The 24,930-nt window shown below is 52.0% G+C and overlaps 9 protein-coding genes across 9 annotated transcripts; 4 read left to right on the forward strand and 5 right to left on the reverse strand.

Annotated features, from left to right (window-relative positions):
- Positions 1–506: 506 nt before the first annotated feature.
- Positions 507–2,461, forward strand: BDZ99DRAFT_379150 (uncharacterized protein; the record flags this gene model as incomplete). Its single annotated transcript, XM_033715136.1, has 2 exons — positions 507–942; positions 996–2,461. The coding sequence occupies 2 exons, from the start codon at positions 507–509 to the stop codon at positions 2,459–2,461; spliced, it is 1,902 nt and encodes a 633-aa protein (XP_033582176.1).
- A 493-nt stretch (positions 2,462–2,954) lies between these two features.
- BDZ99DRAFT_408996 (uncharacterized protein) lies at positions 2,955–7,067 on the forward strand (the record flags this gene model as incomplete). The annotated part of the gene is made up of 1 exon (XM_033716531.1): positions 2,955–7,067. A coding segment is annotated over one exon (3,808 nt), but the record flags the coding sequence as incomplete, so codon positions are not given.
- On the reverse strand, positions 6,678–10,123 carry BDZ99DRAFT_495034 (glycoside hydrolase). The gene is made up of 5 exons (XM_033723346.1): positions 9,865–10,123; positions 9,680–9,808; positions 8,535–9,619; positions 7,381–8,486; positions 6,678–7,321 (listed from the first exon to the last, which is right to left on the reverse strand). Exons 1-5 carry the CDS (start codon positions 9,928–9,930, stop codon positions 7,116–7,118), a joined length of 2,592 nt encoding a protein of 863 aa, XP_033582178.1. The 5' UTR covers positions 9,931–10,123; the 3' UTR covers positions 6,678–7,115.
- Positions 10,124–10,254: 131 nt separating this feature from the next.
- Positions 10,255–12,557, forward strand: BDZ99DRAFT_409001 (tyrosyl-tRNA synthetase-like protein). Its single transcript, XM_033716532.1, has 5 exons — positions 10,255–10,509; positions 10,561–10,714; positions 10,764–11,050; positions 11,100–11,448; positions 11,503–12,557. The coding sequence occupies exons 1-5, from the start codon at positions 10,271–10,273 to the stop codon at positions 12,256–12,258; spliced, it is 1,785 nt and encodes a 594-aa protein (XP_033582179.1). The 5' UTR covers positions 10,255–10,270; the 3' UTR covers positions 12,259–12,557.
- Positions 12,558–14,520: 1,963 nt separating this feature from the next.
- On the forward strand, positions 14,521–15,242 carry BDZ99DRAFT_459143 (uncharacterized protein). Its single transcript, XM_033719092.1, has one exon. The coding sequence runs from the start codon at positions 14,608–14,610 to the stop codon at positions 15,154–15,156; it is 549 nt and encodes a 182-aa protein (XP_033582180.1). The 5' UTR covers positions 14,521–14,607; the 3' UTR covers positions 15,157–15,242.
- A 65-nt stretch (positions 15,243–15,307) lies between these two features.
- Positions 15,308–17,649, reverse strand: BDZ99DRAFT_459144 (uncharacterized protein; the record flags this gene model as incomplete). Its single annotated transcript, XM_033719093.1, has 3 exons — positions 15,308–17,158; positions 17,342–17,514; positions 17,585–17,649. Coding segments are annotated over 3 exons (1,631 nt in total), but the record flags the coding sequence as incomplete, so codon positions are not given.
- A 338-nt stretch (positions 17,650–17,987) lies between these two features.
- Positions 17,988–20,516, reverse strand: BDZ99DRAFT_409007 (uncharacterized protein; the record flags this gene model as incomplete). Its single annotated transcript, XM_033716533.1, has 2 exons — positions 17,988–19,600; positions 19,658–20,516. 2 exons carry the CDS (start codon positions 20,514–20,516, stop codon positions 18,387–18,389), a joined length of 2,073 nt encoding a protein of 690 aa, XP_033582182.1. The 3' UTR covers positions 17,988–18,386.
- A 695-nt stretch (positions 20,517–21,211) lies between these two features.
- Positions 21,212–22,291, reverse strand: BDZ99DRAFT_459146 (uncharacterized protein). Its single transcript, XM_033719094.1, has one exon. It carries the CDS (start codon positions 21,953–21,955, stop codon positions 21,365–21,367), a length of 591 nt encoding a protein of 196 aa, XP_033582183.1. The 5' UTR covers positions 21,956–22,291; the 3' UTR covers positions 21,212–21,364.
- A 1,389-nt stretch (positions 22,292–23,680) lies between these two features.
- Positions 23,681–24,555, reverse strand: BDZ99DRAFT_515960 (uncharacterized protein; the record flags this gene model as incomplete). Its single annotated transcript, XM_033725026.1, has 4 exons — positions 23,681–24,129; positions 24,218–24,371; positions 24,434–24,484; positions 24,544–24,555. The coding sequence occupies 4 exons, from the start codon at positions 24,553–24,555 to the stop codon at positions 23,681–23,683; spliced, it is 666 nt and encodes a 221-aa protein (XP_033582184.1).
- Positions 24,556–24,930: the final 375 nt, after the last annotated feature.

The raw sequence follows: 24,930 nt of genomic DNA on the forward strand, positions 1-24,930 counted from the left end.
CCTGGGGATGCTTATTTCAAGGGCTCTTCACCCTCTCGGTGGCCACCCATCCTGCACGTGTTGGCTTCGTGGAACGGAGGCTGAGAACCTTCCGATCCTTGGACCCCTCGAACGGGTAGGTCGGCCTGCTGGGATGCTATCTGCGTGTCAGCCCTATTCTTCTTCTGCGCTGCGGACTCTCTTCGTCGTTGAAAGCAATCCTACTACGAACCTTCGCAGACTTGTTGCCGTCGCACTTTTCTCCATGTCCTGACTCTGCGCCGAGCATGCCCAATGAAGAGGCATCACAGGATCGTCTTCACGATGAAGAGCTAAATTCCGACGATTCTGTCAGCCGATTGAAACATGATGCGTTCCTCTCCCACGAGGACGCAGAACAACATGACGACCCCGCGCCGGACTACCATGGTTCTTCCAGCCGGTTGAATCTTGTCCCAGAGCACGAGGCTCTCCTCTCGCACGAGGATGTAGACTACGACCATGGTAGTGATAGCGAGAGCTTTGAGATGGAAACCTTCCACGCTACCGGCGAGGGCTGGGAGAAACGGCCCCAGAAGCAGAGAATCCTGAACAATTGCTTTAGATCAAAATGCTCCTTGGTCATCGTCGCCATAGCCGCACTGGCTCTCGCCATATTTGTCGCCGTATTCCTGCTCCGCGATGAACTCCGTCCTTTCATCGGTGGACACCGACTCGAGTCCCCGCAAGCCTACCTCCTCGACCCGAACTGGGACTTTACTGCTACATCCACGAGACGAGACTACACCTGGGTTATTGAGGACGTGGAGCGGAACCCTGATGGAGTGTATAGGCCTATGATGGTTATAAACGGACAGTTTCCAGGACCATTGATAGAAGCCAATGAAGGAGATACTATTGTTGTACAAATTATCAACAAAGCTACCAATGCTACGTCAATACACTGGCATGGATTGTACCAAAGTACGTGAAATTCTATATTGTGATACCGAGCCGATGTACTGACTTTGTGCTAGATGGCAGCAACTGGATGGACGGCACTGTGGGTATCACTCAATGTCCCATCGCCCCTGGAGCGAACTTCACATACGAGTTTCGAGTAAACGGACAATCCGGCACTTATTGGTATCATGGACACCACAGCGTCCAATCGTCAGATGGTCTCGTTGGTCCGCTGATCATACACTCCAAGGACGAAAAGGCGTTACAAAATATCGAGTATGAGAGTGATCGAGTGGTCATGGTGCAGGACCATTACTACGACCTTTCTGGTGCCCTGATTATGGACTACCTGAAGCCAGATCGCGAGAACGCCGAGCCTGTGCCCGCTGGCGCTCTAATCAACGGGCAGAATATCCGGAACTGCGCCGATCTGCCCAACCGCAAGTGCGACAACTCGACCGCTCGCCTTGCAGAATTCAATTTAGAGCCGGGCAAGAATCATCGGCTGCGCTTCATCAATGTCGGAGCGTTGGCGACTTTCCAAGTCCAACTAGACGAACACGAATTCGCTATAACGGAGGTTGACGGGACGGACGTATTACCTCAATACTACCACCGGCTCAAGATTCAACCCGCCCAAAGATACAGCATCGTTGTAAATACAAATGTGACCACTGGAGAGGCGTATTGGCTGCGAGCGCGTATGGTCACCCATTGTTTTGCCAAAGAGAACATCGAGATGGCGGCTGAAGTTTGGGGAATTGTGAGATATACCTCGTCCAGCCCTCTTCTCGTCAACGTTCGTCCTTCAAGTCGCGACTGGCCCGAAACCATCGAGCTTGACTGCAGCGACATGGACACCTCAGGACTCCGCCCAGCAATAGCTATTCCAGCCCCTACAATGGCTGATGATGTTTTGTATCTGAGAGTTAACTTCGAGATTGGTGCTTGGAAGCTGTCTCGAGGCTTTTTCAACGCAAGCTCCTGGCGGGCTCCCGTGTCCTCACCCACGCTCAATCGCCTTCTCGACGGCTATACCACCTCCAACGAGTCTTTCACATCTTCTCTGTCTAGTCTGTTTGGCTACAATTCGGCCGCATTCGCTACACCACGCGAACTTGTCTACCAGACGACAGGCATTCGTACTATCGACATCCTAATGCAGAATTTCAACGAAGGTAGCCACCCCATGCATCTTCATGGCTACAAGTTTTGGGTCCTGGCACAGGGACATGGCTACCCTCCAAAGGATCTCTTCAGTACCCTGGATCTTACCAATCCACTTCGGCGTGATACGGTTGCCATAGAGGCGTTTGGGTGGACCCTCCTGCGCTTCACCGCTGACAATGCAGGCATATGGGCATTTCATTGCCATCTTTCGTGGCATGCGGAAGCGGGGCTACTGATGCAGTTCTTGACTAAGGCGGACGAGGTTGCGAAGTGGTCGCTACCGACTGAGAATCTGGGGTTGTGTGAATTGGAGGGCCATGAGAGAGGGAAGGGCCCTGATGATGAAATATGGTACGGACATCCATCGTAATGAAGGGAGTAAATAGACTTGTCATACACGATAATATGCTATGCCTCTTAATGAGATTCGAAGACTGTATGAACTATAATGAAGACTTGGTGAAGAGGAAAAATGCTTGCTACTGGACGTCGAAACCCCCAAAAAGCCAAAAGCGACTTCTTAAGGTCTACTTTACTCAGACCAGTATAGGCATGTCGACATGGCTTCAAACGGGCGATAATTGTTGGTGTTGAGTTTTGCGGGACCGTTTTCAGCTAGCGCGCAATGAACCACTGACGCATGCGATGCAGGGGTCGCGAGCATCACCAGCATCATTCAAGTCTCGGCCCGGCTCTACCAAAGAATCCCCTCCGCCCTACATTCACCTGTTCGATGCTGCTTCTCACCTCTCCCCTCTAACACAGCCGACGGCGACCGACAAAGTCTTCCCAATAAGGCGGCCATGCAACCTCCCCTGGCCGATACTCTTGCTCCTGGAACCTCCCGAGGCGGCAGTTCACGTCATGTCCCCGTCGCCTGCTCCACCCAGTGAGCCTCGATCCTCCATCTCCTCCGACCCATCGGCCACGTCGTCCTACACTCTAAATTCAAGATACTCGGGCGCCCATGCCGACAATGGCGACGGCAGTTCGACCCCCCGCCGGGAGTCGTCCGTACGGCCCCGCAGCCACGCGTCACCTGGGGACCATTCCGCGGCGTCTCCGAGTAAATCGAACAGTTCTCTGGAGCAGGAGCGTGTAGAAGAGCAGGACTTCGCGCACCGCCGGCATAGGATGCGGAGGTCTGGTGGGTTTCTCCTGGATTCCGCTTTCCCCTCAGCATCTGGATCGCGAGCATTGTCGCCTGGCCGACAAGATGACACGAATGATGGGGACAGACATACATTGCGGCCGCCTCAAGATGCTAGCAGAGTTGGGCGGGTGCGACGGGAGAAGGCTCGATCTTCTGGTAGCTCGCCTCTGTCGCGAGAGCTCGATATCACGAGTCAAGTGGAGGGCAATGGCGGCTTAAGAGAAAGGAATCATGATACAGAAAATGGGAATTTGCGTGTTGCCAAAACGAGGAAGAGTCGAGGAGGAGTACAGGCGGAAGATACACAAGCAGCGGAAGAAGACTATGCGCCGCCGCCTAGAGCAGCGATAGATCCCCATCAGATTGTCAACATGGCTCTGAATCTTAGCGAGAGTCGGAAGAGGAACCTCGGTGCTGGGCAGCTTGTTGTGCCGAGTTCGCCTCCCTCCCGCAGGCTCACGTCGGCTGGACAGCCTCCATCAGCGAACTTCCAGAGACACGGCGCAGGAGGAAGCCTTCGGCAGCATCTCCAGCAGCAGAGACGCATCTCAAGGAACATCTCTCCAAGTACGGGCAGGGAACCTTCATCCGTCTCCCGACATCTCTCAACTTCAAGTTCGAGGGTTCTCTCAGGACCGGGTCCGGCTTTACAGGGGTTGACGTTTTCGCCAATCACCATAGAACGGAGAGACAAAGCGAAAGCATACATAGAGCTGTCGATGGAGTATCTTCGCTTGCTGGAATGCCTTCCTCGGTTGAAACCAGACGCTTCTGCTCCGGGGAACTACATAATATCCTCGAACAACGTACCCGGAACCATGCAGGTCGACTTATCCCGTGTGCCGTCAAATGCAAATAGTAAATATCCTCTCGGCAGACCCTACAATCCCTTACAATACATCCGCAACCGTCGCACGCGAGCTCGAGAACGCAAGACGCTCGGCCATCACTCAGAGGAGTTCGAAGATGTGGACAGGGTCAAGAGTTGGATAGATGAAGTAGAGAAAAAGTCTGAAAGCCCTGATTATCGCCAACAAGACGTTGTATTACTACCGAAGTACCACGAAGACCATGCGGACAAAGATCCTGCGCCTAGTAAGCCAGCTAGGCCTCGCATGGGATGGGTCTTCTCTCCTGCCGAACTTCTTGCCGATGCATATTGGCTTGAGCAAAATGATAATAAGAGCGTCATAGAGGATCGCTGGGGAAACAGAATCTTTGTCCCGAAGAAGCAGATCGATTACTTGCGGCCTCGTTCCAGCAAAGAATACCCTGACAAGAGGAGGAAAAGCTGGATTGAGCCTATCATTACTGGAACGTCATCCGAACCTCATACCGGGGATGAAAGTGATGGGCTGAGCGACCGTGGTAGGAAGCGCCGCATGCTCATTGCCAGTCTTCGTGGAGATAGTAGCCCCGGACGTCCCAAAAAACACGGATGGCGCAGAACCAGGACAGATTCGAGAACCTCTTCAGACACGTCCGAATCCGAAAATGGGTCCAGCGGCCGGAAGGCCGGAAAACCAAAGCTGGTCACATCGAGTGACATGAATATAGGGCCGTTGGAACGTCATATGAAGGAGATGCTAGACAAAGAAGCACAGGAGGCTGGGATAGCTTCTTCCCCAAGCGTGGGATCTCCCGATAAATGGGGCGAAGGCCATCCCATCATAGCAAATGATATGGTTGGATTAGACGCTGGTGCTAGCGGAAAGACATTAGAAAAGCAAGCAAGTATCGCTAAACCTGACGACGAGATACCGCCTGCCAAGAAACGACCTACTGAAGTTATCATAACCCCAGATACGGGTCCAGAAACCCGTTCCTCGTTTGAAGATCTCGATACAACGGAGCCCAACACACCCGTACTCAGGAAATTCTTACCCAGTATTGGTCTTGATTTATCACCTCCTCCTAGTCGGCGACCATCTCCCTCGCGCAAACCAAAGAAGTCGAAATTCGACTTATTCCGTTCTGATGGAAGCATCAAAGCTCAGACTTTGGATCCTGATTCTGCTACAGACGAACACAAGAGAAGTTCCCGACAACCGAGTGGCGAAAGTGTTGAGGCAAATAGCTCTGGGACCGCTAAGATATCAGCACCTACTGCCGTCAAGAATCTCCTTACACACAAAAAGAATGACAGTGTTGGAAGTCTGGCGATAAGCCCGGAGAAGAAAAGCAGGAAGGATGGCAAAGAACCCAAGGAAGGAAAGGAACCCTCTTCGGCTGTCACTCGTTTCTTCAAAGGTGGCCGAATCGGGGAATTGGTACGATATGAAGGGTCTAGAGTTGGCGACTTCATCTTCAAAAAGGACCCGCCCACTGAAGACTCAGACTCGTCATCGTCAAGTGGCAGTTCCCTCGAAGACTCAGAAACAGAAGAAGGACCTGAACTATCATCCCAACATTTACGGCCAAAACCTGTGCCCCGAACTACAACGTCTGGCACTGCTAACAGTCTCACGGGGGGGAAGAGCGGGTACCACTTGGAACTTCCAACTTTTCGATCTGCCACACTACCTGAACAGGACGATTCCGACCAAGGAGACGCAACAGACTCCCAAATACCTGATCACCACATCTACCATCAAGCTCTGCAGCGCACTAACTCTCGCTCTTCCCGCTTCTCTCGCCTTGCGCCCCCTCCAATGGATCTGAGCTCCATACACTCCTCCCCTGCACACTCACGCCCGCGCTCGCCAAGCAGAACCCGCGCACGACTAAACGCCATCCTCGATCGTCCCGGCCAAGTCGGCCGCGGCGGCCTCCCCTTTACCGCCCTAGCGAAACCAAACCCTTCCCCCTCCCCCAGCCGCCAGCGCAGCTCCTCCCGCCCCAGCCTCGCCAACAAACGCCACTGGAGCATCACCGACAGCAACTCGCCCTCGCGCCTCCCCGCCTCGTCCGAATCCGCCGTCACCACGGCCGACATCGCCCGCGTGCGCGCCCTCCTGCTCTGCTCCGGCATCAAAGCCCGCGAAATCGCCCGCCGCGCCCACACGCCGCGCTCCCCGCCCCCGAGCTTCCTCACCCGCGCCGCCCAGACGGCCGGCGCCAAGCTCATCCCCGTCAGCAAGAAGGAGGAGCACGTCCTCGCGGCGCGCATCCTCGTCCGCTCGCTCGAAGTGTCGACGCAGCGCGTCCATGAGGCTGCCGAGCACTTCCGCAACGAGACGTGCAAGGCGCTCGTCGCGCGCGTGGCGGCGCTCAAGGCGAAGGTGGAAGAGGAGCTGTTCCCGCGCGTGCACGCGAGCGGGGACGAGGCGCTGGCGATTACGGGCGAGGTGGCCGGGCAGGCGCCGCTGCTTGTCAAGGGGGTTAGCGATCGGGTGGATGCTATGATGCGGATGCGGAGGCGGCGGATGAGGTGGGTGAGGCGCGTGGGGTGGATGCTAGTGGAGTGGGTGTTGTTGGGGGTTATGTGGGCGCTGTGGCTGATTGTGGTTGTGGTGAGGCTGGTGAAAGGGGTCGGTGTTGGGGTTGTTAGGGGGGTGAGGTGGTTCCTTTGGCTATGATTTCTTGGTGGGTATTGATTGGGCCTTTTGAGGCGCTTTGCCCTTTTCCATTTGTATCTCTTGGGTCAGTGTTATTCCAGCGTTGGCGTTAGGGGGGATTTGACTGTATGAATATGTAAAGTCAAGGGGTCACTCGGCATATTTCGGCGTTGCAATCGCGAGGTATTTTCTCAGCGGGAGCTTTTTCAGAAGCACTTACATCATAAGCATCGACCAAGCAGGAAGGGTAACTATTCATTCTCGTAACATGTCGTTTTAGATATACCAGCCTTACGCCTTTTAATCAAGCATTCGAACACTACTTTTGATAGATGGATGAGCTAGAACTCGGTCCACGTTTTTCGTGAACCAGTTTACCGGATCACGATCTCGACCGCAACCTCGTTGCTCCAGCCGGCCTCGGAGTCCGTCTCCTTCCACGCCTTGACAACATCGATTTCAAGGATATTAGGACAGACGGCGTTGATTTTGACGCAGTCGAGCGGGATGGGTTTGCCGAAGAGGAGGGCCATGAAGTCGTTCTCCAGAGAGCGTTTCGGGAGATCGGAGATGTACAGGCCTATCTTTGTGTGAGCGTGATTTGAACGATAGACTTTAGGATGGAAGGAAAGAACTCACCATAAGTACCCAACGCCTTCAACGACGTCCAGACCTTCAGCCTCCCGGATGTCCGATCAATATGGATATCAGTATTCACGATAGCAGCAGCGCCTGTCATCTTGCCTATCAAACCTAGGTTGGCGACGCTGATGGATGATGGGCCGTCTGCGGGTTGGTTGCGCTGCAGCTCGAAGTCATGAACAGGGAAGGCAGAGAGGATCTCCCATCCCTGGACTGGGAGGTTGAGCAAGGCGCAAGGATCATCTCCATTGAGGATCTGGCTGCTGACTTGGGAAGTAGTGTGGCTGCGGATGATATAGCTGCCTTCCTCAGTCCCTGGGAATTGATCGAGTCGGAGCAGTTCGGAAATGCTGCGCTGCGAGACGTTGAAGACGCCGAGGATGCCGGTTCCGGTGTGGGCCATGCCGACGTATGTCCCGATCTTGAGCAATGCGGGCTCATCGTAGCTGCTGTATGCTTCGATGCTCTTTCCGACGGTGTGAGTGCGCAGGATGACAGTGTTGCCGCGTGGGGTTTTCGCCGTCATTTGATGGATGAGGTCGACGTCGTGCTTCCCGGGAACGTCTGTGATGTAGATTGGTCCTCCGGAGACGCAGCGTGCTGCGGCGTGGAACGAGGCCCAAGGATGTGATGTTTGGAACATGTCCCAATCCGGCAGAACATTTAGATGCTGGGTGAAGAGAGAGTTGTGCGCGTTGCAAAAGATGTGCCAGGGGTGTGAGGCAGGGACTTCTGGGAAAAAGTCGTCCGAGTTGCGGACCATGATCTGGGGCTTGTTGAACGGCATCTGAGAGTGGAAGAGAATTTGTGGCGTCTGCGACATGCAGGAAATAGCTTTAGCGGAGAAATAACGCAGGATGTTTATGGACCACGCGTCTTGATATGTACGGATCAAGGCCCTCCTGTCGGTGGCATCGTCAAGCTCGTCCAGGAAAAACTGAGCATCCGTCTTGACCGAGTCAACTCCCGTAGAGCTAAGGAAGCTATAGAAGTCTTGATAGAACCGCGGTACATCCTCTTCGGCTACAGCGAGCATCTTGCCTCCAGAAACGCCACCCTTCTTCTGTACAGTGACAGTTTTGTACTCTTTCGCAATCTTGCCACTACGGAAGGTTAATTGTAGTAAAGAACGATTTGACTGAGAAACCTACTGTGGAGAGATGCCGCCCCAATATCCGAGTATTGCATGCCAGACGGCAATGTGCTTGATATTTTCGTTTTTGGAGCGAATGTCGGCCACTGTCCTTTGGAGACCTCTGGGGAACCCTCCCTTGTTGGCTTCAAACTCCATCCAGGCATTTTTGAATTGGTCGCCACCTTCTGTGTCCAGTGACTGCCAGTTATCATCAATGATGAGATTTGTGATGTTGATCTCATTCTTCTTGAGCGAATCTAGAGCTGTGAATATTTTATCCTCGGTGAGATTTTGCCCGATTCCGTTCCATGTGCAGTACGTAAGTCCATCATACCAATTTTCTAGCCACTCCGGTTTGATCTCGTCATCCCCCTTAGCCTTTTCTTCTTTCGAAGCCTCACCCGAGGCTAGTGCGTACTTCATCACCAACTTCCGAGCGTAATACATGACGGCCGCATTGGCAACCTCGAAAGACTGAGCAACTGCAACAACGAGTCGGGCAACGCCTTGGCTTTCGCTGTCATTGCGTGAATTCATGACTATTCCCCCGTTTCCGTCGTGATGGAGTGTAGTCAAGACGTCATCAACACCACTGACCGCGAGTATGACCAAATGTGAGCCATCCTGACGAAGAAAAGATGCTAATACAGCTTCCTTATCAGGATTGAAGCTGGTTTGCCCTTGTCGAGGTGCTAGCCATGGACTCCATAGTCGCACCAAGGAGAACCATCTCAAGAAGTCTGTAGGCCGGCCAAGCTTGTTAATAGAGAATCCGGAAGCTCTACCAGATGCCGCGCTAACGGGGCTAGTGACGGACCACAAGAGCGTCTCTGGAGTCTCGCTTTGTTCTTCATCAATTTGAAGGTACGGAGGCAAGTCTGCTATGTAGTCGGATAGGTCATGAGCTTGTAGTCGTAGAGATTGATAGAGCAGCTGGCCATCCGAGGTTGAGAACTGATCATTAGCCCATTTCCACGCCTCGTCTTCACCGGCTCGGAAGGTGATTGTGAAAGAAACAGGGGCTATGCGTCCAGGATTGTTCTTCAGCGCAGTAGTAAACCATTGGTGCTTTACATTGGTGCCGTTTTGACCAAGTACTAGCTTTGGACTCAATCAGCCTACGAGGTCTCCTTCGACTACTTAAGAATTGAATCATCGTACCGTAGATGTAGGCCGCTCAATTGGATCGAAAGGAACACTTTCCCACTTGGTTGGGTCATTACAGTTGGTCCACAATGCTACATTCCATCTCTTCTCCGCAGAACTCTCAATCGCAACGGTAAATTGGACCTGAGCGAGGTTAATGCGGCCACCATAGATCAGTGAAGTTTAGGAACAGAACTTACATCTCGAGCCTGACCAACGACGGTTGCCTTCCCTAGCGGAGGGTTGCATATTATCTTAGCGTACATGATGAATGGCCAAGAGAGAAGAGTGAGAGGGAATCGATCAATTGACGTCAGTGGATAGTCAACATATACCTACTCTCCCTCTGCACTGGAGGTGGTGAGACGAATGGGGTACCTCCGGCTGTGTAAGGGTCAAAGAGCAGTCTGGTATTTCAGTAAGTTCAGACGGAAGCAGTCGTTGAGCGATGCGTTGTCGGTGTAAGGCAGAGGTAGTGGCGCCCCTGTCCAACGCTACGTCCAATCTAGTCTAGGCACGGGAAGCGGAAAAGCAGTCGGGCCGGGCCATGAAATCGCGGAAATCCCAACGCGACTTTTCTTGAAGGGTGATGGGACTGTTCTGCCAATGGCCGCTGCATCCTTTTTCAAGCACTTAGCTCGACCGCAGGCATACATCTGCAAAGACTGCATTCGATATGGTGCCATAGCCAGGCAAGCAAGGCGAGCCATCAGTGATGGATGGCTCCGCAAGACCGCCGAAGCAGAGATCGCCTGGAAAGAGCAGAGCAAATTGATCGGGGCAGGCGAGAAACAGAGCACGCTGGCAGTCCTCGAGGAACGTGGATTTATCAAAGATATTGCTGGGTAGGTTGTCTCCTTGCGAGCATTGTCTTACCCAACTCATACCTCTCCCAGGGGGCGAGACGAGCTGGACAATCTCATGACGAACAAACGAATAGGCGCATACGTCGGTGTAGACCCTACGGCACCCTCACTGCATGTCGGACACCTTCTTCCACTCATGGCCCTATTCTGGATGTATCTACATGGCTTTGGTTGCACTACACTGGTCAGCATAATCATCTTGATATTGGAGACAGGAAGTTGACAATAGGTAGTTAGGAGGAGCAACGGCGAAAGTCGGAGACCCATCAGGTAGATTGAGCGCTCGTGATGCTCAAAAAGCGGACAGCCAGAAAATGAACATGATCGCCATGCATGTGCAACTCAAGAAGCTCTGGAGCAATGTGGACGCCCTCGCGGGGAGATTTGGTTACCAAAAAGAGTGGGCATGGAAAAGAGCACTGCTGAATAACAACGCGTGGTTAAATAAGCTCGGTATCACCGAGGTGCTTAGAGATCTAGGCCCAGGGCTAAGACTCGGGACCATGCTGGCAAAAGACACGTACGTTCTCTCCAGTACCTTTTCAAGGGCCTCATTAACCGCAGATTAGCGTCAAGACAAGGCTGGAGAAGGGAGACGGTATGTCTTTCGCCGAATTCTGCTACCCTCTCTTACAATCATGGGACTGGTGGCACATGTATCAAGCGAACGGAATACAATTGCAAATCGGCGGATCGGATCAGTATGGAAATATATGTGCCGGTATGGACGCCATCAACTACATGCGAAAGACATACCATGCTCCTCACCTTCGAGAAGGCCTTGATGGACCACTGATGGCACCATTTGGATTCACGACGCCCCTCCTCACCACATCTTCAGGGGAAAAGTTTGGGAAAAGTGCAGGCAATGCTATTTGGCTAGACCCAGAGATGCTCAGCTCCTTTGATCTATATGGGGTATGTGAGAAAACTTTGCAAGTTCTCAAATTCAGAACTGATGTGAAAGTTTAGTTCTTCGTGAAATCCTCCGATGACGACATTGAGCGTTACCTCAAGCTGTTCACATTCATTCCTCTCCCACAGATCAAGTTGGTCATGACACACCACATGACACAACCTGAGCAACGACACGCTCAGCACCTAGTTGCCAAGGAGTTTGTCTCACTTGTCCATGGGGTGCCGGCAGCAGAGAAAGCGGAAAAAGAGCACAAAGCCTTATTTGCCGGAGGGTCTAAAACCCTGAACTTGGATGCTCTCCGGAATGCTCCTCGGAATCCCGGGAAAGCATCTCCTAGCCCTCAGGAAGACATGTCAATGTCACTCAATAAGTTTGCCCCGCAAGTAAACGCTCAAAATGCACCTCAGAAATACACCTCTCTACCTAAGTCATTAGTAATGGGGTCCGCGTTCCCCCAGATCTTGTACTCTGCCGGCCTAGTCTCCTCCCGCAGCGAAGGTCATCGCCTAGTAAGCGCCCAAGGCGCTTATGTAGCTGGTCAGCCCGACGGCGATAGCATTGGTAACTCACTGAATTGGAGCGCGATGAAGCACTTCGAGACGGACAAGCCACAAAAGTATATTCTTGACGGGAACTTGCTGGTGGTGCGAGTAGGGAAATGGAACATCAGGATGTGCCATATTCTAGAGGACGACGATTTCGAAGCCCAAGGTCTGACTTGTCCGGGATGGGAGGAGTTCAAGGAGAGGGAGAAAGCGAAGGCGGATGCAGCGACCGGAGTAGGGAGCTCGCCACTGTTTCCCATGTAAGTATAGCTGTACAGTATCGATTCTTGTAATATATTGTATGATTGTACAGAATGAGTACGTACGAGTCTGCACAGTTTTGTCCTGGTCACCGTCCAAAGAGGAAGAATGGGTCTTCATAGGTCTGTGTAAATTTTCTTGTCACTATCCTGAGCGACTCTGCGCTCTCAAGAAGATGGAATTGAAGCTTTTTCGATCGATCGGTAAACGCTCCGGGGTACCTAAGACAGTTGTAGACGGTTTGGAGGAGAAACGTCGCGCCCGCATCATATCGATCTAACTGAAGCATCACAAGAGGTGGTAGTAGGTCGCACACTGAGCAATGGTGAGGCACTGTGTCTTAGAAATCCGACGTCTGTATCATGTCTTTTTTTTGGTGGTAAAAAAACATCCGCTCAGGAGTCAGGCTGCCTCCTGAGATTGAAGAGAGTGGTTAAAACAAATTGCTAACATACTGCTTAGATCTCGGCACGCACCCTCGAGAGGATCAACACGGCGTGCGGACTAGTATTCTCGCTGTGCATTGCCTCCCACGTTTCCGCGAGCTCCACCTCAGGCAGCCTCTGCCAAGCTTTGATGACCCAAACGGGTTAGTCCCGCAGTTCTCAAATAAACAACACCACGACGCTTTCTCCTCCGCCCACCTTGATCTTCTGTCTTGTTTACTTCTTCACCTCCGAGCAGAGGCGTCAATGGACAAGCCATCGCTGATTGTGAAGCTCAAGTTCAAGAAAGGACCAGCCGCTCGAGCTGTTCAGCGGATACTCACGATGTCTCCACCAACCGAACCTCCTGCCAACGCGTCTGCGAACTCGTCCAGCCCCGCGCAAGTGCGAGCCAGACACATGAGTCTTGAACATCGTGTTCTAACACGACGGGCACGCGACGACATAGAGCTCCGACCGAACACTGAGTCCCGGATCACAGTCAAGCCGAGAAACTTCTCGTCAGGGGCTATCACGACTGCTGGAGGATCTTCATCAGCAGGCGGATACGACAGTGCACGAATCAATCAATCAAGCGATATGACGCACCAAGGATCTCAGTTGTTAGATTTGCAGAAGGAATTGGAGGACTTGCGGAAGAAGCTTCAAATGAAGGATGCTAAGATACAGAAGAAAGATGATGAGCTACTCAAGAAGAACGACGAGATATTGAAAGCCAATGCTGATATACATCGGAAGCTTGTTGAGATACGGAACATGAATGATGAGATGCAGAAGAAAGATGCTGAGCTGCAGAATAAGGAGGGTGAGATCCAGAAGAATCAGGACGAGATCCAAAAGAATCGCGATGAGATCCAGAAGAATCATGATGAGATCCGGAAGAATCGTGCTGAGATCCGGAAGAGTCGCGCTGAGATATGGCGGAAGGGGATTGAGTTACATGAGAAGGTTGGTGAGATACGGAAAAAAGACGCTGAACTGCAGAGAAAAGACGCGATGCTGCATACCAACGAGACCGACATTCGCAATAAACAGGGCGAAATGCGGCGAAAGGATGAGAGCATCGCCTACCTGCTGGGTCATGCTTGCAGGACCAGCGTTTCTGAAGGTATGTGTGGAGCCCGCTAGAAGTCTGGTAACTCGTTTATCACTGCTTGGTGTGTTTCTTTGGGATGTCAAAGATCAGCTTTCGATCTGAAGCATGCTCCGCCGGATTTGATCTGGCCTTCGAGGTCGCTTGATTGGCTAGCTCCGGAACGGAACGGCTTCAGATCGTGGTATTTGGCTCCTAAAAGAGGCATCCAAGCACTGAGATACTCGTTCGCCTAGACTTATAGCCTAATACTCTCTAAATGACGTTATACTAATGACGAGAACAGATCTTCCCCTGTTCATTCAAGGACTCGCCGCACAGCATCGACCGAAAGCGGAGGACCTCGCGATGGGCATCGCCTCCAAAATGGAGATTCTCTTAACTTCTACTGATAATACCAAATGGACTGATGCGTTTAAACTGGTTCCATCAATCATGGGCTTGCAAGGCGCTGATTCGCAGATTCCGTGGAACTTAGTTTGGCAACTACTGATCCACATGACGGATCTACTTCACTCAGCCACACTCCCGAATCGGCTCATCGATGGCTGTGCTGACAGAGAGCACTTCAAAGAGCTAAACAAAGCTTTGACTACAGCCTTCACGTCGGCCGACAAACCGGAGACCTTGGATCTGACACAAGCCTGCTGGCAAACATGGGCGCGAGATTGCAGAGGCCTGGTTCACAAAGATCTTTCCCATTGGGCTCTTCCAGGCCTTGCCATAGGTGAAAACCACATATACGGTGGTTGCTTATTGGCAGCACGTGAGTGGTACCGCGTTACAGCTGGAGAAGAGGGCGAGATAACTGACATGACAGCTTTCGATCATGCTTTTTTTGACAAATTCAAATACACTGGACCATGCCACGCGCACGCCGCGTGCCAGCGATGGGCTAACAAGGCGAACGGATGTGGATCGAAGTGCCCAAAGGCGACGTACTCCTGGGAGGCTACGCGGAACAAGGAGAAGAAGGAGCTCGAAGAGCTTGCTAAGCAGAGGGAGCGGGATCGGATTGAGGAGCTCGAGCAGATTGCTAGGCAAGAAGAGCGGGCTCGGAAGATAGAGCTGTTGAAGCGCAAAGGAGAGGAGCTCGAGTCCCAGAAGCGCAAAGTCGCTAGATACGAAGCCAACGTCCGGAAAGAGCACGACGAGCTTGAGTCCCATAAACGCAAAGTCGCCGAACACGAGGCCACCGTCCGAAAAGAGAACGAAGAGCTGGAGGCTTGCAAGCGCGAGTTTGACAAATGCGACGAGAATGTCAGAAAGGAGCTCATGGTCCTCGAAGTAGAGAGAAAGGCCATCAAGGAGCGAGAGGAAGAATTGAAACGAATGAGAGAAGAACTCCACCAGATGAAGTAGCTCTGAACCGTACAGCTTCCTTGTACATACCTAGGATAGTATAGGGCTAGGAGAATAATGTGTAATCATTCAATTTCCAATCTGCGTACACGCTGTTGACGCTGTCTGGGGTAGCCTCGCGAGTTTACTGGTTGTCCAAAATGTCGAACTTCTCTCTTATTCAGAATGCTGAAAGTACTACGAAGCTTGTCATGCAGCGGTAAACGAGTGTACGGATCTCTTTGACAAGGCATCGTACAGACCTTGCGAAGGTCAATCAGCATGACCGTGTCGATGCCATTCAGCCTCGTCTTCTCCAAAGCTCGTACAATCTCCGTAGTGAGAGACTGTTCCGAGCGCTACTTTGCTGGTGAAAGCGACCATGATGTGATTCTGCTACAGTAATTGGTCATAAGTTTAGGTAGACGGATATATCGCTGCTCCGGCTCCACTCTTGCTCGCTCGACAATACTGTAAGGAGTACCCCAGCTAGCAGTTATTCACTTCGCCAAAAGCAACTCTGATTTTCACTACGTTAGGCTTACATGCGTGTTTGGAGTTTTGGGAGCCTATCGGGGTACCCCAAGAAGTTGCAGGGAGTGCCCAAACTTATGTCTTGGTGCTGTACCTTCACTTCCCAAGAATGACACCCCTTACCTTCTCCGCCGTATCCACATCCACTATTCCCTCCTCGACCATTCCCCGTAGCACATCATCCACCTCCCCTTCCCTCCAATCAAGCCTGACCACCCCATCGCCATTCCCCTCAATCTCGGCCTTCAACACTTCTGCGACCGCGGCCTTGATCTCCGCGATCTTGGTTTCTCCACCAGCCCGCACCCCCCAAGCCTTCGCCCCTCGAAAGAAGACACCTGCGTTCTTAACTAACACGCCCTTCGCGTTAGCTTCACTCGTAATTCGCAACCGGGAGAGCTCCAAATCCCCTCTGGCGAGAAAGATTTCTGCCACTCTTGCCGGCTGCAGCTTCACCGCTGAAGCGGGTGCTGTGAGCCGTGCCAGGAATGTCTGCGCTCGTGAGAGCGCTGTAGCTTGTGCCTTGACACGCTCGGAAGCTGGTTCACTGGATAGCGTATCCATGAGCGCGGATGCGAAGGCAATGAGGGCGTCAGCGTGGGCAGAGAGCGTATTGACGGTGCTTGGGGTGAGTGCGGTTGTAGAGGGAGGGGTGAGTGGAGCGAAGGCAGTGGACAGGTGGGTGGAGTATGTAGCGAAGGGGAGAAGGCCGCTGCGGTAGGAGGATTCAAGCAGAGCTGCGCGGAAGGTAGCAGCTGCAAGGAGGGCGTCATCCTGGATTGGTGTTTGAGGGTCCGAGGAGGCGGTGGGGCCGATGGAGAGGGAGAGAGAGGGCCCTGTAGTATTTTGGGACTCTATCGAGGGCGCGGGAAGAAGCGAGATATATTGGGGGATTTTAGTGGTAATGAGCGGGGTGGCAATTTCTGAGAGACGATCTAGAGTTGATGCATCAGTTGGAAACGAGATGCTGACGAGTGTTGATAGTGAATTGAGGTGGGCCACGACAGTTTCGAGGAGGTCTGACGGAGTGACGGGTTCGAGGACCGTTGCCCAGTCTCCCGGCGCATCTGAAGATGTCGATGATGTATCCATAGCGTCTGATGCAACTCCTGTGATTGGCGGAGATGGATCGATTGACACACCTCCGTCTGCCTCCTGTGCGTTTGCTTCCTCGATCTGCTGTTGCATCTCTGAGTAATCATGTTCCTGCCGGGCAAGACATTTGGAGAACATTTGGACGGCGTCTTTCAGAAACGACTTCGCTATTGCCTTATTCGGCTCTGCATCTGTATCCGTTTTGGAACTCTCGATGAGTGACTCGGCCAAAGATGTGAGCACTTGGCCCATATTGAACTGGACGTCCGCATTGTCCGGATTGAGATTCAGAGCTAGTCGATGTGACTCCAGTGCTTCATGCAGTAGATCTAAGATGTTGCCCAGCTGCGGTGCCAGGCGAGCATCTTGGGTCAATTGATATTCGAGATTTGCCCTGACGTGGTTAGCCCGTTGCAATCATAAAAACCAAGTCTTTTACGTTCATGAGATGGAAATCAGTAACGAGAAGGGACAATGAGCTCAAAACTAACAAGAAAGGAGGAATAATTATCTTTCATAATAGACATAGGAAATCGGAAACCGGGTAAATCGTACATACAAAAGATGCGCCACTCACTTGTTGTAAGCCAGATCAAAAGATGTCGGAAATCTTTTCAACCCTTCATCATATGCATCAATCGCCTTCCGAAAGAACCTCAGGGCTTTCTCTGCATCGCCGGCTCTCCATTTGCCCCCAGAGTGTTCATGCTCATTCGCCGCTTCTAGAAAGTAATACTCAGTTTCGGGAGTCTGCCTGTGTCGTCAGTCCAGCCCGAGGTGACATAATTTGCGGCGTGCACGATGAGAGAAAGAGCCTCACTTTTTGCTGCCGCTTGTTTTGCTTGGAGATACTCTTCAAGACGTCTTTGCGCTTTGGTGGCATCGTGACGCTGATGTTGCGACGGTACCTTAACGTTTTCTTCGGCTTGCAGATGATTTTTGGTGGCATTTTGTGATTGGTCAGATTTTCTCGCTGAGCACGTTCACTCTGAACCAGGTACAATGTAATTGGATTAAAACAGATGACTTCAATAGTTGTTGTATCATTCCGGAACAGCAACCTAGCTATTAAAAGGCAGGAAGAAAAAGGGATAGATGCAGAAGCTGCTGAGTAGGCCTCAGCTGCTAAACAGCCAGGGGCGCGACTTTCAGGAACAGCTTTGGAAAAGCCTCCCCGTGAGGCAGCGCCCCGAGATAACGTGTTAGTTGAGATCATGAAGCATCTACTATGTGTCAAATTCTAGGTATTCGGGTGTTGAGAGACACGTGGATCTTTGCCCGCCAAGAGTGCTCCGACAAACGCCATCTCTGTGGTTTACTCAAATATGATCCGAAGCAAGTAAGTCATTGAGATAGGAGCGGAAGCAAGACAGATAGAGTGGCAAAAATCTACGTTCTCCTAACGACAAGACCTATAGCTGATGGATTTTGTGGGTATATGCATGCAAGAATGGGAAAGAAAGGGGACGAATCTAACGACGATTACTCCCCAAACCCTCACAGGACGCCACGCTATGCAAAAAAGATGGACACCTTTCGCCGCCTCATAGTCCCATTCTCAACCACCTCGAGGATATCCTTTGTGAGTTTCATTAGGCACACTACCACATGAACAGCAAATATCACCCAGACTCTCTTTTCCTCGCCAACCTTCGCGACGCACGGTATTCAGATTCATTGACATCCCATGTTTTTTGAGCGCTCCGTTTTTGTGCATGCTTCAGTCTCTTCTCCGAGTCTCCTGCATCACCTCCTCTCCACCCATGTTGCTTGTGGATTGGCTGTAGGAATCCGTCCACGTGTACAGCACCAAGCATCGGGCTTGCCTCTCGCTTTTCGACTCTAGGATCGTACTTATGAACTCGAATACAGTGCTCTATAGCACGATATGGCATCTTGAATTGTTGCTTGTTTCCCCAGCAGTCCGTATGCGGACAGGACTGCGTTCCGGGTGGCCAATACGGGCGAGGCTCTGCTAAGCTAGAAGAATCTTCGAGAATACCTCCATCGTTAGGATTAGATGTTTGTGGAGCTAGTGTGAGGTTCGGTGTGTACGCGATTGGGTCCTCAGGAGCCTTCAACGAATCCCCTTCCTGCAGAGTCCGGAAATCCATGCTTTCGCCGAAGAGGGCCGAACAGCGCTTCGCCGCCCTGTCTATAACTGCTGGATCCCAACCTGTCATGGATGCAAGACCGAGGACCTCGCTCCAATCACGTGGTTTCAGGTCATGCTGGCGATTCGTGCGTCGTCTTTTGCTCCTCGGTTGGCTATCTTCTTGGCCGTCTTCGTCTTCAGCATCGCCAGAGTCTCCAGGTGGATAGTCACTTTCAGAGCCCGAAGCTGGATTTGAAAGATTGCGTAGGGGGTTACGGCCATTTCGCTTTAACGGTTTATCGAATGGATTGCGACCTTTGGTCGACTTAAATTCGTCTTGTGGGCGTGACGAAGGTCCGCGATCTTGAGTTGTCGAGGGCTTTCTCAATCTTGAACTTGATCTTGATGGCGATGTGCCTCGTGAGATAGTATCGCCGTCGGACTCCATCTCCGTATCTGGGGGCCCTCTTACTACCCAATGGTTCTGGTTCGATCGACGAAGAACCTCCAATAGCTTATCAACCTTTGAGAGGAGAGAGTTGACAGTAGGCTGTAAGATCCTGCGAGCCTTTTCATCGTCTGCGAGGACCACTGGGCGTGAAAGTGGACCGCCCCCGAAATAAGTACCTTTGCGCATCCTCCGTCGGACTCGTCGTTTCTTAGTACCTTCAGAAGCCTCTGAGGTCTCTACGTCGCTTTGGATTTTAACCTCAGTGGTATGAACGACATCATCATCGAGCTCTGTGGCCAAGTCTATAGGCGAAGTTTCTCTACTTCCACCTCTACTTGCAGCTCTACTTTGAGCTCTAGTGTTGGATCGACTGGGGCTCCGAGTTTTGATAGAACGTTTTCTGCTACGGCGAGTAGTACTCCTGGACCGTGACCGCGACTCTTGCTTCACATTCGCCTCTGCTTCTGTGTCCGTCTCACTTTCCATGCCCGTTTTTGTATCCTCGTCGTCCGAGTCCGCCGGGGGCCTTGCTTGCCACTGCTCCTTCGCGAACCTCTGAAAGGTACCTAGAAGCACATTTCGGAGATCATCTCCAGCACTTGCGTTGTGTGTCCCGCCAATCATCCCATCCTCTCCGTCTTCCCCATTCTCTACCCCAAATCGTTCCCGCAATCGCGGCGCATCCGGGAGTGGCCACAACGTCCAACCTTTCCAAGGCAGAAAGTCCGGATCCCTTTCTATACGTGGTCCCTCCTTTCGAAGCTCATTGTTCTCTTTATACCATCGAGACTTGCTGTGCCAATTTTTCAACCCAGGCAAGCTCTTGGGGCGCAACTCTCGCTTTGGCACATGCGCATTGTAGAGATGAGCAGCCAAATCACCAGCGAGAACCTGCTCCATTGAAGCCGCCAGCTGTCTCTCGGCAACTGTGTATCTCCTCCATGTTTGCGGTGGGCCTACGAAGCGGTTGGGGCGGTCGGGTTCGTAGTCGGAGGATCCAGAGTCATCCGGGGCGTCAAGAAGCTCTATGTCGCCGTCATCGGCATCATCTTCGGCCTTAGGTTTATGTGAGGGTACTGATGATGATCCGTCGATTTGCACTGCTTGAAGGGGTTCGCTGTCGCTCTGCGTGAATGGAGAAGCGTCTCGACTGAAGGAATCGGAGGTCGCGGACGTTGCGGAGGTCTCACCGCCGAATAGAGACATGGCAATTCTTGGAGACACCTAGTTTGGGCTCGAGGCAATTGCGTTCTGGTGGCCGTTTGCGCATGTTGTGTTGGAGTGTACGTCTTTGAAAATGTTGGGCACGGTTGCACGTAAGATCCACGGATCACGGGTTTTCGCGAAGAGGGGCACTTAGGTGGGGTAGTTATTCAAGAACTAAAGTTTAGACGGTTGATTGTATATTTTCTCGACATCATTTGGAGTGTTGCAGTGAGGTTAGTATTTAATCAGGTTTGTGAATCTATCTCTCAACAAACCTAATGCTCTATATGGACGTACTTGAGCTATTGGGTCATGAGATGGCCCAGAGAGCTATCAGGCTAGAGGACCTCAAGTGGTGCAAAACAAGCGTAGAAACAGCTGGGGTGTGTATATACATAGCTCACGGATTTGTACTCTGCCACTTTCTGTTGACACTCATCAACCACGCTGTCTCATAGGTACACCTGTTTACCACTGCTTAAAGTGCTTCAACAAGTTTTTCACATAGTTAGCCCAGAGTGAAGAGCTTCTATCCCGTTTAGATTTCTGAAAATGCATAGAAGCACCCCAAGCAGTCGCATACACGCGCACACCAGTGTAGAGTGCTACCTTTTTCGTGCCCCGCGTGTGGGTATATGTATCACCAGGCTGATAAAGTAGGCTATTCGAGTTAAAGAGTAAGGCACACCAAGTTTGTTGAATATAACTCTTATTTCTATTGAAGAGCATTGCAATATAGACCATCAAATTCCCTGATCTAGTATTCTGTCAAATAAAGAAAGCCTTCATCACAGTCCTATCACTCAGAGCTTCAGTTGACCCGAAAATACGTCAAATCCCACTATCTTTCAAAGCCTCCGACGACCCTGTACCTGCTCATAATCTGGCAGCTGCTCTGCCTGCCTGGCCTCTATGCTCCTCATACTCGGTTTGAGCCTAATCATCCCCTCAAGCTCTTTCAGTCTTTTCTCCAAAGACCCCACAGCACCATCATCCTCACGTTCGGCATCAATTACGCCCTTAATCTCTGTCTCTTCTTCGAGCAGCACCCGCCACCGCTGCTGTTCCTCTTCCCAATAGAACAACAAATTCACCAGCTTCTTCTGCGCAAAGCTCGAAATAATCGAGATCTGATGTGCAAACTGCGGCGTGATGGCCTTAGTGTCGATGGCTGCCGATTGGGCTGAGAGTACCCCGTTCTTGATAAGAGCGGCATGAACTTGCGTAGATACTCTTTCGTGCGATGTGATGCCGCCCACGAAGAAGGCGAGCGAGTCGAGTTTTAAGGGGTCGGGGAGCGAGATCTGGTGCTCGAAAAGCTGGTCCTGTTCACGGACGGTGAGGTCGTCGGCGCGAGGGCCGAGCGCGAGATTCGGAACTGCGTTGTTGATGAAGCGGCTGAAGCTGAATATGTGGTCTCCAGTGGGGGTTTTGTGCATGCTGAACGACGGCTGTAGCTATGCTGGAGCACAGTGCAGAATTTTGGGGTTCCTAGGGGCGCCTGTTTTGAGGGAGGTAGAATGTTTTCATCTTTTTACGCATGTTGAATTATTTGCTGATAGAGTAGGCCGATATCTCTATTACGCGTCTTTATCCGTGTTTCCACGATGGAGAGCCCGGGGGTGCCGGTGAGACTGATGAAGGACGGCGAGTGCTTCCAATGATTGACTGAGCCCATGACACACGTGCGATAACGGCATGGAGCCATTGGGTTGTCTGCCACACCACGATCCTGTGCCCGGTTTTTTGGTGTTTATTTGGGCGGATAGTTAATCGTACCCTTGTTCACATGATCTCCGCGAGGGCGGAGTAGACGTGGAGGCGCTCGACTTGGTCCCGTGGATGAAATAGATAAGTTGCGCGTGGGTATGAGATCCCATAACGATACGGATATATCGTCACGCTAAACCCGCATATCAGGCACCTTCACATATGCTTATTTTGGACGGTTATACAAAGGTAAGATGTGCATCTGTGGAGACCCTTGCCTACCGCCATTAAGTGGCGAAACCGCGGGACTGCGTATTGGACACGAACGCTAGATATCGGCCTTTTGACCATCGTGTATGGCTACAAACAGTTATATAGTGAAATATAATCGTGACGTCGCCGCGTTAGCCATCTGATGACCGAGGTCAAAAGCAGATGCGTAGGCGTACATGAGGTGATGCTGGGGGACTTCGGAAGGCCGCTAGAAACAGCAATGGGACGAAAGAGATAGGAGAAAGAGATTATGCGATGAGAGATGAGCAGGAACCTTCACAGCTAAAGTCGCGCGCGGGGGTAGCCGTGTCGCAGAGAATATTTCGGCCGCCGGCCTTCATCGACCTCAACTAACACCACAGAATTCACCAGCAAAAAAGATTGAGCACATACAACCCGGTTTTGAGCACCTCTGAAGCCGAATTTAATGTCTATTCACCCAGATCTAATCGTCTGAAATGAGAAAAAAAATGACTTCACTGCGACTCGATCTTCAAAAAAGATATTTCTTGTTTATAGTCCAGTTCCCATAGGCAGCCTCGCGACGCTGGTACATCTGACTCTTCTCAATGGGAAAGCTGTTTAATACATGGCACCCTCACCACCAAGCCAATAGCAAACCGGCGCACCTGGGCCTTTGGCCGCTTCCCACGAGGTATTTTGGGAGCCGATGAAAATTTTAGGTACTTGTACCCTCAGAAACTGTCCCCGCGCACAGGTTTCTTTGGTGAGGGTCGGCGAGAGCTCTCACTCTTGCCGATTTGCCTCCGCCGCCTATCCCAACCCACTCCATGGTGTTTTTCGCCTGACACGAAGCCGCCCGCTCGGTGTTTCGCCCACCACCAGCCCGACAGCCCTGGTGTTTTGATTCACCACAACCCAATTGAGTGCCCACGCTCCTAGCTTGGTGTTGCAAGCTCCATTGCGCTTCACCTCACCACATTCTCCCATTCACCATAAATTCACTCGCTCTTCGGTCGCAGACGGCCTAGCTCCGACACGTCTCTTCACCGGACTTCTTGCGTGCCCTCGATGGATTTCTTTTAGGAACATTCCCCGGCCATCGCCCCCGATGCCGGCAGACACCACAACAATGCGGTCAGGCCAATGCGACACGTGCATTCGAGTCTCCATCTCACCGACGGGCGACATGGAAGGCATGGCGCACCAATGGAAGGCTTTCACTTTCCGCGGCCATTCTGCTGGATCTGCTTGAATACCATCTCCCACACGCCCGGGGCCCGACTCCTCTTGCTCGCCGCTTTGTCGCCCTTGACGTAGAATTTGTTCCTCGTCTCTCCAAGTAGCGACACCGCTTTCTTCCACAGCGGTCTTTCCGCCAATATCTTCCTCTGCCACGCTGGCACGACGTGTTCGAGGTTTGCGAAACCAAAACGGCGAGGTGGCAAGACATGCATCTCGGATAGTCGAACAACGTTGGTCTTCTTGAAGCCGAGAAGGCGGGCGGTCACAAACTCGAGTTCGGCATCCTTTGGCAGCTTTTGGACATAGCGGAGCATGGCGTCGCGAGACCTGCGGGCGGTCTGTGGCAACCGGAGAAGGATGGAGTTGACGAAAGGGGCGGTTCCATACCCCACGACGACCATAGGGAAAAGGCCGCCGACGACAACTATATCAACGTTAGAAAGGAGATAAGAAGAGAACGACTATGGAGAAATATGCAAGAGCTGGAGAACGTGGCATGAAAGCAAACTAACCGCCTAGAGCTTTGAGGGCAGGGTAAGGCTCGTCGGGCGCATAGTAGAAATGCGGGGCTAGGACTGAGCAGTAGAAGATGAATAGGACGACGGTAGCAGGCTTGAACGTCTGGATGAAGGCTGTCTTCTGGACGCCGGCGTCGTAGATTTGGAGCTGTGCAGGATAGACTACTGGGCATCAGTAAGCCGTGACGAGCCAGTTCGTGGGCTACAGACCTGGTCTGATGGATCCTGATTTCCGTTGTGTCGATTCCTGCTGTCGACGAGCTGTTGCGGTGAATGAATGCAGTCGAGAGGTCCCTAGACGACCATTACTAGGGGTATACCGGACTGTACATGGCTTTATAGGGGCAGTATGGATCCTTGAACAGGCCCTGATGCCAGCGGCAAAAGGACTTAGTGGAAGAACCATGCTATGATGGATATAGAGGTGTTTTTAACGTAGACAGCATAGGATGTAGTGAAAAGAAAGGTCTGGGGGAACCAAAGCTAAGCCCGATTTTCACCGCTGCAGGGCGAATCAGGGGCGCCAGATATGCAAGTGATCGGCCCGCATTCTAAGGTTCCGTGGCGTCTCTGAATTGAGGCCTCCGCGTAATACGGAACCATGATGAAGACACCTCTCCACATACATTCATTGCATCCTTAGATCACGACGACGTGCCGTGCCAGCCTGTGAAATGCCCTCGTTTTCTATCTAGAAATGCTACAGA

The sequence above is a fragment of the Mytilinidion resinicola genome (assembly GCF_010093595.1).
Source record: "Mytilinidion resinicola strain CBS 304.34 unplaced genomic scaffold BDZ99scaffold_3, whole genome shotgun sequence".
Lineage (NCBI taxonomy): Eukaryota > Fungi > Ascomycota > Dothideomycetes > Mytilinidiales > Mytilinidiaceae > Mytilinidion > Mytilinidion resinicola.

Excerpts from the sequence above, each read along its gene's own strand:
- BDZ99DRAFT_409001 (XM_033716532.1), top strand. The coding sequence starts at position 10,271 with ATGGCCGCTGCATCCTTTTTCAAGCACTTAGCTCGACCGCAGGCATAC. Across the intron at positions 10,715-10,763 it reads GCTTTGGTTGCACTACACTG|TTAGGAGGAGCAACGGCGAA; the intron begins GTCAGCATAATC and ends GACAATAGGTAG. Across the intron at positions 11,449-11,502 it reads GCTCCTTTGATCTATATGGG|TTCTTCGTGAAATCCTCCGA; the intron begins GTATGTGAGAAA and ends GTGAAAGTTTAG.
- BDZ99DRAFT_459143 (XM_033719092.1), top strand. The coding sequence starts at position 14,608 with ATGACAGCTTTCGATCATGCTTTTTTTGACAAATTCAAATACACTGGA.
- BDZ99DRAFT_495034 (XM_033723346.1), bottom strand. The coding sequence starts at position 9,930 with ATGTACGCTAAGATAATATGCAACCCTCCGCTAGGGAAGGCAACCGTC. Across the intron at positions 9,809-9,864 it reads TCGTTGGTCAGGCTCGAGAT|GTCCAATTTACCGTTGCGAT; the intron begins GTAAGTTCTGTT and ends AACCTCGCTCAG. Across the intron at positions 7,322-7,380 it reads GAAGGCGTTGGGTACTTATG|GCCTGTACATCTCCGATCTC; the intron begins GTGAGTTCTTTC and ends ACACAAAGATAG.
- BDZ99DRAFT_459146 (XM_033719094.1), bottom strand. The coding sequence starts at position 21,955 with ATGCACAAAACCCCCACTGGAGACCACATATTCAGCTTCAGCCGCTTC.